General features: G+C 27.4%; 3 protein-coding genes across 3 annotated transcripts; 2 read left to right on the forward strand and 1 right to left on the reverse strand.

The window, feature by feature from the left end:
- Nucleotides 1-924: 924 nt before the first annotated feature.
- On the forward strand, nucleotides 925-1,509 carry GO595_002938 (uncharacterized protein; the record flags this gene model as incomplete). Its single annotated transcript, XM_067915903.1, has 1 exon — nucleotides 925-1,509. The coding sequence occupies one exon, from the start codon at nucleotides 925-927 to the stop codon at nucleotides 1,507-1,509; it is 585 nt and encodes a 194-aa protein (XP_067776739.1).
- A 1,192-nt stretch (nucleotides 1,510-2,701) lies between these two features.
- Nucleotides 2,702-3,889, reverse strand: GO595_002939 (NAD(P)-dependent oxidoreductase; the record flags this gene model as incomplete). The annotated part of the gene is made up of 1 exon (XM_067915904.1): nucleotides 2,702-3,889. One exon carries the CDS (start codon nucleotides 3,887-3,889, stop codon nucleotides 2,702-2,704), a length of 1,188 nt encoding a protein of 395 aa, XP_067776740.1.
- A 3,476-nt stretch (nucleotides 3,890-7,365) lies between these two features.
- On the forward strand, nucleotides 7,366-8,658 carry GO595_002940 (E3 ubiquitin-protein ligase listerin; the record flags this gene model as incomplete). The annotated part of the gene is made up of 1 exon (XM_067915905.1): nucleotides 7,366-8,658. The coding sequence occupies one exon, from the start codon at nucleotides 7,366-7,368 to the stop codon at nucleotides 8,656-8,658; it is 1,293 nt and encodes a 430-aa protein (XP_067776741.1).
- Between the last annotated feature and the right edge of the window lie 6,233 nt (nucleotides 8,659-14,891).

Below are 14,891 nucleotides of genomic sequence, written 5' to 3' on the forward strand. Positions count from 1 at the left end.
ATGTTTCTTGCTTTGGTTAGCAATTCTGAAATATTGTAAGCACAAGATGGATTTAAATTTAAAAAAAAAATTATAAAAACTTTATTATTTTTCTACAATACATTAGAAGGCATTTTATCATCAAACAATTTAAGATCATAGCCTCATAAGTACAACGGAATATTTCCTGTGCTATTGTTTTCTAGCCTTGTTCTTAAGATTCGATGCATGAATAAACAAACAATAAATAAAATGTGTTCAATTAAAATAATTTTAGTATTTTATTTTCCTCTTGTTATAAATGAAATTAAACATAATTTATTCATTTATAAATTTTTCGATTATCAGATAAATTTGTTTTTATTATTATGGTGACCGTTTATGGTGAGGTTGGATGTGTTAAAGTCATTCACCATATCATGAGGAACAAATTTGCTCCTGGAATTAATTCACCATAAATTCCATAAAAATTTTGAATAAAGAGATGAAACATACACAATAAAAAAAGGGCTGCACTCAGATAAGTCAGAAAATTGAGGTAAAAGCACATTTTATGTTAACATAGGCATTGAAAATCCAATTGTCAAAAAGCAAACAAAATTTCTATAGTTATTTTGTGAAGTTGATGTAAATTAACCGTCGAAACAAATAATTAGAAAAAATTGAAATACTATCATCAATAACAAAGATAAAAGAATTACATCATATATTTACAGATTATTTCCTCTGTTTAATTCATATCTCGAAATATAAAATCAGAAGTTTAGAAAGTATGAAAGTAATCTTATTTGATGTTGTTAAAGAACCATCATACAATTTTGAAAAGTTATATACGGTTATGAATGATTTATTCAATTTTGAATAAATCTTTTGAAGATTGACTTCACTAAATTTTTTGTTCCAATGGGAAGACATAAAAGGAACTATTCCCCCCGTCATTGGTTTATGTATAATTTCCCTGATGGGAGGTCATGTTATTTTTTCTTTAGTGATGGTTATTCCAAAAATGTTAGAAAATGTCGACTTATGATACAGTCGAACAATATTCAACGAAATCCTTTAGAGCCTGATCCACTTCCTCAGATTGAGTTTGAACCTAGAGATTTTAATGATTGCAATTTGAATTCAATTCCACCCAAAATTGATGGAATGCCTAAGTATGATATATCAACACCATTTCATCTATCAACAAATGATAGCAAAAAGCAGACAGAAAACTTAAATCTACCACAAAATGAAGCTGATGAAGAAAGGAGTTCAGCAACAACTGGCTTTTCTTTTTCAAATAATGTCACATTAAACTCACCACCTAACAATGATGTGATTTTTGAAGGTATTGAAGGAGAAAGTTTTGGCATTTCTCAGATAGAGCAATTTCTTAATATCAACCATGAAAATTATGGTTTAAATGTACAAAAGAATAACACGGTTGTTGAAGAATATCAACAGGACCAGGAGCACCAACAAGATCAGCAACAGGACCAACAAGATCAATCAGATTTTCAAGAATTTGATGAAGAATCCTGGTGATTTCCAATAATCAAATAAAAAAAATAATTGCCAAAAATATTGATTTTAATGTTGCAAAACGTATAATTATAAAGTACTTATAACTTTTGATTATTTTTAAATATCGGTTAACTGATTTGAATAGTTTATATTTAACGTTCTTAGGTTCAAAACAAATTATTTTTTACTTTTTAAATTATTCCAAAAGAGAAAATTAACAATGAAGCAGCTTAATGTGAAAAGAATAATTTTTTCAAATGAATCTCATAAATAATTTAATATTATTCAATTGATGGACTTCGAGAGCTGTTCCAGCAAACATGTTACAGTGCCGGCCACAAAAATTTGACTATTGGAAGCTAAAAATTGACCACTTTTTAACGTTTTTTAAACGTTTTCTGCCAGGACATTAATTTTTATCCACCGGTCATTAAAAATTATCCACTTTTAACTGTCGGAGACCAAAAAAATGTCATATTACTGTAAAAAGAAGTTGATAAAATTTCAAAAAACAAGTGTTTATAAAAAAAAATTAATTCAAATTAAACCAGAATATTAATGATTTTTTTAAGGAAAAATTCAAAATTTTTATCCAATCTATATAGTAGGAATTTAATCAAATTCTATGAAACATAATTAAATTATTGATCAGATTTAATGTTTATCCTTTTCTAATTCAATTTTTAATCATTTTATATTTAAAATGTGGTTATTATAGTAAACATTAACACCAAAGGAATTTTAGAAAACATTTATATTATGATAAAATAAAATTGTAAATTTTCATATTACTAAAATTAATTTTAAATCAAAATATTTTTGGATAGATAATTTTATTCATTAAATTTATTTAATTTTTGCTAAGACAAAATATAGCATTGTCAAAGAAAAGAAAATTACGATTCCAATCAAAATAAGAAATGAATTTGATATCTTTTTTTGTTTGAACTCATCATAATCTTTATAAATATTCATATCATAATAATTATTTTCTTCTTTGTTATGAAGTGGATTCCAAAAAAAAAAAAAAAATGGATTAACTTTAGCAATTTCATCATAGTTCCATGGAATTGGATCACATTCAGGGCACCAATGACCACCTTTTAATATTATATTTGGTGTCATATCAAATATATGACCAAAGGCACACTTCCATTTTAATTTTGTAAATAAATCGCCTAATTTCATTTCATTTGATAAACATTCACCACCTCTAAATTTTTGCTGCTTCTTTCATATCATTTATATTTAATTCATCAATTGGTTTTGTTTCATCATAACCATGATTTAAAACAATCGCTTTCTCTGATGGTCGACTAAGATCTGTTTTATCCCATGTTTTAGGTAATGATTCCCATTCTTTATATGATCCAAAGAATGCACTGATTCGTTTTTCATCTTTATTTTTAATCCATGAAAGTGTTCCAAATCGTTTATCATTTGCAATAAATCGCATAAATTCTTTTCCAATAAAGTTTCCAAAAAGAAATGATAATCTAAATAATAATGGCGATTTTCTTTTGATATCATTAAAAAATTCTTTAATTGGAATATTATGTCTAAAATGTAAAATGTTTTCTAATTCATCACTATCTAAATACCATTGACCATGAAAATTACGTGTTATAAACCAATTTGGTTCAAATATTTTCTTTGGTGCATCATGACCCATTCCAAGTGAATAAAGAATTTTTTCTTCAAATTCATAATTCGTCATTCTATATTCTTTTCCTGATCCAATATTATAAAAACGTCTCCAAAATGTTTCTGGGACTGAATCATCAAGAACATTACACATAAGTGTTGCACTATCTTCAAGAGTTGCCCATTCAAGAACACCACGTAAAACAATATGAAAAACAATAGGTCCAATATTATATAGAAGACCGGGATGTAAAATACCTGATTGACGTAATGAAACCCAATGTTTTAAACCTGATTCTGCAAAAATTTGTTCTGCTTGAACTTTAGATACACCATAATGATCATAAATAGAGATATTAATCGGATCACCACATCTTCCCCAATGAATTGGATCATTACGATCTCCTGTTTGTGCAACTGTTCCGATATAAACAACTTTAATATCATCAGGATTAGGCTGTTCTTTAACTGCTTTAATTATATTTTCTGCTGCTGTTACATTCGTTGAAAATGTTTCTTTGGGAAGAAAATCAGCACGTGGTGAAACTAATCCTCCAATATGTAAAATATAATTACAACCATCAATGGCTTTTTTAACATCATTGTAATTTTTTAAATCTCCCCAAATAATTGTTACTCTTGGATCATTTGCATATGATGAAAATAAATTATGATTTCTAAATTTGTCACGAAGCAATAAAACTATATCAAAATCCTTTCTCTTGTTATATATTTCGACGAAGGAAGCATGACCCATTACACCAGAAGCTCCAGATATAAATACCTTTTTACTTGGCATGACTTTGTATAAAATGAAGGAAAAATTAACTGAATATCAAAATTGGTTATTTGAAAGGGGTTAAGGTTTCAGACGTTCTGAAAAACAAGAATTTTATTTCAAATTTCAATCGAAAAACAACCGGTGCACCCTGCGCTGACGATATGCTCTGAAATCCTTCAGATATATGAAGACCGATTGACTGAAAATTGTATATCACCGGTGAGACACTGTAAACAGTGTTTTTTTTTTCTACATCAATTTCTTTTTCAAAAATTAAATCTAAATAAATATGAAAGGATATGAAAGAAACATTTATATTATATATTTTCAAATAAAATTATTAGGAAATTTAACAAATATACACTTATAATGCAAATACAAAAAATAGTTCAATTAATTATATTATTATATTAAGAAGATTGATAGACCAATATACTAACAATAAGATATGAAATATTAATAACTATTATAAACAATATTCATACAAATAAAATTAATATTCAAAATTTTCAATTTTTACTAAAGATTTTAACTATGCAATTTAATTTCCTTTATGCATTTGGAGCAAATCCATTATCTTTCATTCTTTATTATGTAATCTCATTTTCCCTTTCAAAAAAGATATAAAAATTTTCAAACGTTTTTCGTATATTTGAGGTATCATGAAGCTAATAAAATATTTTTAATACACCAATTATTTTTGTCGCTTTAAATTTTAAAAAGAACATTTCAATTAGAGCAAAGAATGAATGGTAAAACAATACTTTTCATTTATATTCATGTGGTGGTATATTTCGTTGAAAAAATTGTTATAATTAATTATTAAAGACTATACCTTCGGGAAATTGAAGTGTATATCCAAGTGACATGAAAGAATTATGAGTCGATAAAAATTTTACAAGTTATTAGAAATAAGTAAAATTGATTACCAGTTATTTTTTATTTGAAGAAAAAAATACGATAGAAATAAAATGCCTAGTTTGTTTATCGCAAGTCAAGCTTAGTAATGATTGCATTTTTGCCATTAAATAAAGGCTTATTTTCCTTTCATTTCACCAAAATTTTGAGTGAAACAATCAATAGTTTATTCGTCAAGGTTTTCAATATAATAAATTTCGGTTATTTTGAAAGGAAACATGGCCAGACAATGTCAATTCTGAGCAAAATTTCGATCCACTTTTTTGATGAAATCCAAAGCAGCAAAAATTTTCAGACCAAAAAATGTCCCTCTAGCTGCATTTGATATGTTTTCATATCAAACAAATGTTTTACCACCTGCTTCAGCTCTAGCTTTAAATATTCCAGATCAATCAATTCGGTCAATGATTGTAAATTTAAGCATTAATAATAATTTATCGACACGAAAAAATGCATTTCTTGGAATGATAAAAGCCGTACAAAAAACATCAGATCAGCACATTTTTTATTTAATGATAAAACCAATTTGCTCGATTTTCGATCAAGAAGTCACTGATTTTTATCAAGAAACCCGACTTCTTTCTCTAAAATTAGTTAATGAAGTATTTACTCGAATCAAAAAAATCGAAAATTCAAATGACACATTAGTTTCAATGTCGACATTAGTTTTCCCACCACTTTTAATTCTTTCATGTGACACTGATACTGAAGTTTCTAAATTTGCCAAAGACATTTTTGTTGGATTTTTCCCCACAACAGAAAAGCGAAATTCGGTTATCTCAAAAATGCGCCGAGAAATTTCGCTTCGACTTAAATCCATATTCAACGAATTAAAGAAGCCTGAATGGTCACTCTCTGAGAAAGACAAAAATGATAATTGGGGACGTGTTTGTACTGCCGCATTAGTTTTAGCCACGAATGTACTTGCTGCCTGTCATTTCTCGAAAGATGTCTATACATCTTTTGGTGAAATCCCATTGATTCAATGGATGAAACTAAAGGATGGACACTTCGAACCAAGGGTAACACCAATAATGCGAAACGCCGCTTATGCACTTATCGGCTTTGGTGTTCAATGCGATTTGATCCAACTAAACGGCTCCCGCGAAATTGTGCAGTTTATTTCGGCCGATACGTCTCCCATTTCACAAACGAAACTTATAAGTTTAACAAAGATTTTAATACAAAAGAAGCTTATAGAAGTCAAAGATATTCAAAATGCGTTATTAAAATCATATGAATTATATTATGATCCCGAAACAATCAATTTAAATTCATTACTTATCTTAATTAAAGATAATGAATTTATCGAAAAATCATTAACGAAAGTTGCGTTATTTAAAGATTTAAATACTGCCTCCAAATTATTTGATTGTATTTTTAAATCAGAGCCAAATATATCGACAAATTTCTTAATCGAATTATTAAAGAATTCTATTTCATTAACGCCGCCATCACATTTCTATTCGCAATGTAATCTTGAATATTATATAACATTAAAAGATAATGAAAACATTGATGAAATATTAAAAGAAGGAAATGAATTACGTGTAATTGAATACTTAAATTTAATTGATGATAAACATACAATCGTTTGGTTAAAGTCACTTCAAAGTATAATGCCTGAAACACTTATTAAACTTATAAATAAACAAGGATGTATACCAATACGTCAAACGTGGAAAACATTATCGAATATACCATTAAAAGTCACAATGATTCCGAAACTTGTTGAATTTTTATTATTATTTATACATTCTGATGAAGTTATATATGTCATCGAAACATATCCTGAATGTATTCCATTACTTTTAACCAAATGGAATTCCGATTATAAATGTTTCCAATGTCCCGAGTTATTAAATATTACTGAAGAATTACTTAATGATAATATGCAATTGATACCAATTTTCATTAAAATATTTCCGAATAATAACAACGAATTATTACAAATGATTGATGAATTAATTATTAAACATTTAAATGAAGATGGACAATTCGATCCTTCTTTATTCGAATATATTAAACCTTCCGAGAAATTATTAGATACAATTATATTCTCCGACGCAATTTCAATATTATATCCTGAAGATAAATATATAATTCCGTATATAACGAAAAGAATTGAAGAACTTATAAATAGTTCTGACCCAAAATCACTTGCAACTTCAGCAGCAAAATTTGTTGAAGTTACGGAATTAGATCCAATGGAAATTAAGACATCTTTTAATGATTCGCCATTGTTTTGTTATGAATATTGGAAAATTATTGGTTTCGATAATATGGAACCGATAAATTTATGTAAAATGTTAAATTGTTATCTCGAAAAGAAATGCAAATTTTTGTTGGTTTATTTATATTTACATGATATTAATTGGAATTTTGTTTCAAAAGATTTATGGAATTATTTGACAAAACATAAAGAATTAATTGATGTGGCACATAAGGAAAAATTATTGTTAATATTATCTTGTTTATTAGCTGCAAATAATATCAATTTTAATTACTTCAAAGATAAAATCGATGGTGAAGTGATGTTCGCATTGTCTGACAAAGAACCGCCGGACGGCATTGAAAAAGACGACCTTTCAAAAGTGATCCAATTTGAATGGAACCATAAAGTTCCGGTCAAGCCGTCATTCAGTATTGAAAATAACCAGTCAATTGTTTTACGACAGTCAATTGTTTATTTACAACATTATTTACCAACAATTAATGATATTACTGAGTTTATTGATGTAGTTAAAAACAACATTGAAACAAGTAATGTCTTGTATTTCTTTTATTGTATTCGAATACTTTCATTGATTTCAGAATTAAATATTCCATTTCAATCAAATGAAATCTTACTAAAAATAGTACAACAAATAAATAATATCCAAGAAATTCCACCAATTATTGAGAAAGAATTAATTGGTGCATTTAACATTGGTAAGTATATGACTATTGATCAATTTATGGAATTCTCAATTTCAATTGTTAATTATTTCACAACTGAAATCTCACCTGTTTTAAGTCGTTTATACATCTCATTAATCTCATTCTTCAATGCTTGGTCCATCGTTGACTCATGTTTCGACCACAAGCTGAACTTAAGCAACGTCAAGTCGTGGTACTTCATCACGAGCGCGCTTTTGGCGATGCCTTATCAAAAACGCTTAAAAGCCATTGACGATTTTTCGATCGATCTCAAACCGCTTCTATCGTCATTGCCGATAGAGAGCGATGACTTTTTGAACTTGATAACCGCCTTCCCCACCACTGCGATGAAATGGAGTACCAAGTTACCGAATTCTAAGACATTACCATTATTTTCATTAATGGAGAAGTCTGAGTCATTTAAAGTTTTTCATTCCATATCCGAATCACTTCGAAATTTGAAATTAGAAAACACGACAATTAATATCGATAATAATAATCGAACAATATCTGCCGTTTATAATGAAGGGCCTGCATCGATACCAGTCAAGCTTGCGATTAGTTTCCCAAAGCGTTATCCGTTTTGTCACGTGAAAGTGGATTGCGAATTCGGAGACGAAAGTTCGAATTGCGAACACAACGTTTCGATTGCGATTATTCAGCACCAAACAATCGAAGCAGGAATCATCACGTGGCACAACTTCGTGACAAAGAGACTATGCGACGCGGAGCCGTGCACAATATGCTACTCGTACCTCAGCGAGGAAATGAAGAAGCCAAACATCGCGTGCCCAACGTGCGGAAACAAGTTCCACGGAAAGTGTCTCCAGAAGTGGTTCTCGAAGTGCATGAAGCCAACGTGCCCTTACTGCGCGTCGCCTTGGGACGAGAAGAAGAGAAATAAGTAAAAATTTTTTATTCAATTTTTCTTTTGTGATCGGTGAAATGGAATTCGTTGCATTTTAAGCTGAAGTGAATTTGTGCCCATAATCAGTTTTACAGGTTATAAATGTTTTTTAATTTACTATTTATACATGAATATTGATTTACTAGTTATAAATGTTTTTTAATTTACTATTTATACATGTATATTGATTTACTAGTTATAAATGTATATTGATTTACTATTTATACATGTATATTGATTTACTGGTTATAAATGTATATTGATTTACTATTTATACATGTATATTGATTTACTAGTTATAAATGTATATTGATTTACTATTTATACATGTATATTGATTTACTGGTTATAAATGTATATTGATTTACTATTTATACATGTATATTGATTTACTAGTTATAAATGTATATTGATTTACTATTTATACATGTATATTGATTTACTGGTTATAAATGTATATTGATTTACTATTTATACATGTATATTGATTTACTGGTTATAAATGTATATTGATTTACTATTTATACATGTATATTGATTTACTAGTTATAAATGTATATTGATTTACTGGTTATAAATGTATATTGATTTACTATTTATACATGTATATTGATTTACTGGTTATAAATGTATATTGATTTACTATTTATACATGTATATTGATTTACTGGTTATAAATGTATATTGATTTACTATTTATACATGTATATTGATTTACTGGTTATAAATGTATATTGATTTACTATTTATACATGAATATTGATTTACTAGTTATAAATGTATATTGATTTACTATTTATACATGTATATTGATTTACTGGTTATAAATGTATATTGATTTACTATTTATACATGTATATTGATTTACTGGTTATAAATGTATATTGATTTACTATTTATACATGTATATTGATTTACTATTTATACATGTATACTGATTTACTGGTTATAAATGTATATTGATTTACTAGTTATAAATGTATATTGATTTACTATTTATACATGTATATTGATTTACTGGTTATAAATGTATATTGATTTACTATTTATACATGTATATTGATTTACTAGTTATAAATGTATATTGATTTACTGGTTATAAATGTATATTGATTTACTATTTATACATGTATACTGATTTACTGGTTATAAATGTATATTGATTTACTAGTTATAAATGTATATTGATTTACTATTTATACATGTATATTGATTTACTGGTTATAAATGTATATTGATTTACTATTTATACATGTATATTGATTTACTGGTTATAAATGTATATTGATTTACTATTTATACATGTATATTGATTTACTGGTTATAAATGTATATTGATTTACTATTTATACATGTATATTGATTTACTAGTTATAAATGTATATTGATTTACTATTTATACATGTATATTGATTTACTGGTTATAAATGTATATTGATTTACTATTTATACATGTATATTGATTTACTGGTTATAAATGTTTATAGATTTACTAGTTATGGATGAATGATATCATTTGTATTTAATTGATGGTTTTTTCTTCATTTAAAATTTGATTTCCATATTTTCAAAACATAATATAAATAGGTACATAAATTTTATCCTTCTTGAAATTAAACATTTATTTTTGGATGAGAACACTTTTGAATATGTAATCCAATCAGAACTTTGATAATATATATTAATATGATGGATAACACGACACATTATAAAATATATTGAAGAAGATGTATAAAATATTTAAACTAAACCAATGTTTATTTATCATATTCATAAACGCATATTGCATTTGGTTATATTGCAAAACCTTATGTTGATTCTTTGTTTTGACGAATAATTAAATGTATATGTATGTACATATTTATTTATTAGTTTCAAATATTAAATGTGATTAAAATATTTATCATCTTCAAAATCTTTAGCAAATGGATCTTCTTCCGCATTAGCTGCAGTCAATCCAACTGAAAAATTATTAACTTGTAAAACATCTGTTTGTATTACATCATCTGTTTCTTTTTCGAGAGATTTATTATTTCGATTTTTGTGAATATTATGAATTAAAATTATAATAATTGTTATAATTATAAGAATGAAAATAACAACACAAATAACAATTATAACAATAATATTCGTTTCATTATTTTGTTGGTTATCTTTTTCTTTATATTGAATAATAGTATAAAATTCAGAATAAAATTTAATATATGTCGAATAAAAAATAATCGTATATTCATAATGAATTAAAAATGTATTAGCATAAATATGTGTAGATTCAATTTTTGTTAATATCATTGAATTTATTATAAAACTTTTCGTTAATATCGTTTGCGTAAATGAATTCGTATATGTAACAATAAATGAATGCGATAATGATGTAAATAATGGAAATGAATTCGTTATTATATTTATCAATGTCATTGACTGACTAAATGTATTCGATTTTCTAAATGTATCTGATTTACTAAATGAATATGATTCTGTAAATGAATTTGATTTAGTGAATGTTTGTGTTGATGGCTCCTTTGATAGAAAGAAATGCGATGTATTACTCAATGTACCATAGTTATCGATTGATGCAACATGGACATAAAGATCGCCATCCTTAATATTTGATATTGTTACATTTGTTGTTTTGTAAGCGTTCGTGCTATCTTTCGTAATATTTGTGCTTTCATTTTCATCAATAATATAATAATATTCTTTGACATATGTAGTAAGATTAAATTGAACTATTTGTGAAGTATAAGATGCATTTTCATTTATTGTTTTACCATTAACTTTATAATTAATAATTTCTGTTACATAATTATTATCTGTATTGATTTCAACTGATCGTTCACCTTCGATTCTTGTTATATTTGGTGGATTTAGTTTATGCGGTTCTAATGAATTATCATATGAATATTGAAGTGGCGTTCGTTGATATAAATAATAAATAGTATTCACAAGAAGTTGTCGCTCATATAATGTTGCACTTGCTAATATATGTCCTGTTTGAATCATCGCTGTGTTTTTATATGTTGTCAAATAATAATGTGGATTTCCATATCTTAACTCTGAATATCCGTCAAGTTCCCATGAATATGATTCAACTTCTGTAAAATTTCCATCAGATCCAATAGCAAATTCGCCGAGTTCAGCCCAAACATCACCAAATGCTGCATTTGAATTTGTGCATGTTAAATTTATTGGTAAAACGCCACTTGGAATGTTGTACGGATAATTAGTAACTAAACCACGATTTGTGACTTTGATTTCATAAGAATAATGACTCCAACTTGAACTAAATGTGCCTGGAGAGCAATAACCAGAAACAGAACATGGCTCTGTTCCAAGTTTAATTCCAAATTTGTCTGCAATTTTTCCATAGCCAAAAGTGTTCCCATAAAAATAACCAACAACATCATGACCAAACAAAACACCATAACCAAGATCAATATATTGCGAAACACGTTGAACTATTTCATTATACGGTTGGCAATAAGGTCCGCCATTACTGTCCATAATACCAATAACAATAATATCATAATTAATCATACTTTCTAAACTCATTGATTCAAAATCACTATTTGAGATTGCTGTAACATTTATAATTTCTTCTTGCGTATCAAAATTCATTCCAAAACTTTCAAAACTATAATTTGTTCCATTATATATATAATAACCTCCTTCAACCCAAACTTTAAGAATAGCAGAAAGTGGAAGTGTAACACTTACTGTTGGTTGTGAATGATACACAAAATTGACTTTAGTGCCTGTATTTGGATATACATTAAGCACTTTAATACTTTTTGTTGTGTTGAAATCAAACGTTTTATTTCCAATCCGAACCATTTCTTTGCGAAGAAACTGAATATATCAAATCTTGACTTGAATGAAATCCTGTCCAATTCAATAAAACATGATTATTTTCATATTTAACATTGAGGTTGATTTCGTTTGCATTAATTGAAACTATAAAAAAATTCACAATTAAAATTAAAAATAAATGATTTTTCTTAATTATATGACTTCCTTTTGCTGTTTTAATTATTTTTTGAAGAAACATGAAATGCTCCAAAATATTCTGCAAAGTTGAATCGATTACATAAAAGTGACTGTATATATTTTTTTGATATAATTTCCTTTTGAATTATCACATAAAATAATTTCCTAAACTTTTGGAAAAATTTAAATGAGAAAAAAATGATATGAAATCATCATTACATTAAAAAGAATTGTAAACAATTCGCGTAAAAATATTAGAAATTGACACATTATTGTATTTCAGCAAAAATAACTTACACGATTCTAGTCTATTTTTATTTATCTATCATTCGGCTTCCTCCTCCTCATCTTTCGAAATTTGGTTGAAGTACATTTCGGCCAGTTTCATCAATTCTTCTTCTTTATTATTATGAACGAATTCCGCAATTTGTTCGTTTAATTCCTCCGACTTTTCACTGATTATTCCAACCTCATCGAGTTGCTCAGCAACTTCCCATATGTTAATCATTGTTTCCAGAAACCATTTAAATATTTCAGGATCCATGCAAGATACACAAAATGATCCACAAACGTCAAAATAATTCAAATGGTCTTCTTCGACCATCTTTTGGTACATTTTATGTAGTTTAGAACTCATTATAACTTTAAAGAATCTAATTATATTAACCTTAATATCAAAATTTGAGTCTTCAAAAATCGAAAAAAGTTCCAAAATAAAGTTTTTCTCAACAAGATATTCAATTAAACGATAACATATTTTGAAATAGATGGTATCTAATTCTTTCTCTATAACTTGGATAAATATGTCAAGTACAAGAGATCGGGCCTTTTCTATGTTGTGGTTATGAAACAAAGCATATAAGGCATCGAAATACCCGATTTTTTTAATTAATATATCTGATTTTGGGCCATCGATTAAAAAGACTACTTTAGAAATAAAGGATAACAAGGGCTCAATAAACTCCGAGTTGGTATGATTGAGATCTTCACGGCCAACGAGTTTTTTGATTGGATCATCCAAACCGCGATATAAAATGTCATCGTAGTAACGGTCGTTACAGCCCATCAAAAGATTCAATGAGGTGATTGAATATTTGACGGTTTGTTCCGTTGGATGCGAATCCAAAATTTGATAGAGAAGATCGAGAAGAGGATGAAGATAATGAGTGAAATCGATATATGTGATGATCATGACTATAGATTCAGAAACATACAGCTCATGTTTTGGTGAAAGCATGACTATTTGACGATATGAATTTATGAGTGAATGAAGATCAAAAGGTAATGATGTAACAGTTTCCATAAAACAGTTTATAACTTGGATACAATAAAGGGTAATGTTGAAATCACCAGAAGTTATAAAATGAAGTGCTGCTTGAAACATTCCATTATGTGAAAAAAAATTGTAGATATCAGGTAAAAAAAGAGAAAACTTCAATATAAGATCTAATGTACAAGCAATACAAAGAGGATCGTTAAGATTTTGAAGACAATTAATAAGAAATGTTCCATAATCATTTGTATAAACAAATGGTATAATTCTTGAATCAGTATCCTCGATTGCTTTTATGATGCTTTGGATCGATTGTTGGAATAATACTTCGTTTCTTTTATCAGCAGAAAAAATTGAGTTGCTTACATAATTTTTAATTTCTTCAATCTCTTCCTGTGTAGGCTCGTACTCACTCTCTGAAGGCTGACTTAGAAACTTTAGCTTATGTATAACTGGCGGGGAATCAAGGATTGTTTTGTAGCTCGTTCGCATTCCCCAAAAGTGACATGTTGCGAAAAGTTTTCTGAAAAGTAAAACGAATTCTGTGAACAAAAAAATTCACCACACAATTTTCAGAGGTTTTGTGTGTTGGTACCAACAGAAATGAAAAGAAACCATCGTACTCACAAAGGCGGTTATAAAATTTCTCTGTGGCCAAGTTGGCTTAAAAGTTTTTTTTTTTGTATTTAGTAAAAGATCAATCAGCTAAGGTCGATGATTTTTATTGAAATTTGCAACATAGAAAGTACCATGAATAATTTCATATGATTTTTTTTTTTTTTTTGTAATTTGCCATCATTTTGTCTAAATGAATTTTTTTATATGATGCCAATATAGTAAAATTGTATGTTTAAAAAAAAATTGTTATTAAATTAGATAATTACTTAATATCTGCTGAATGATAAGAAAATTGTTTTGTGTTATTTTCTAGCATAATTTCTAGCATAATTTCTATCATAATATGAAAGTACACA

Source organism: Histomonas meleagridis (assembly GCF_020186115.1).
Source record: "Histomonas meleagridis strain 2922-C6/04-10x chromosome Unknown contig_20, whole genome shotgun sequence".
NCBI lineage: Eukaryota > Parabasalia > Tritrichomonadida > Dientamoebidae > Histomonas > Histomonas meleagridis.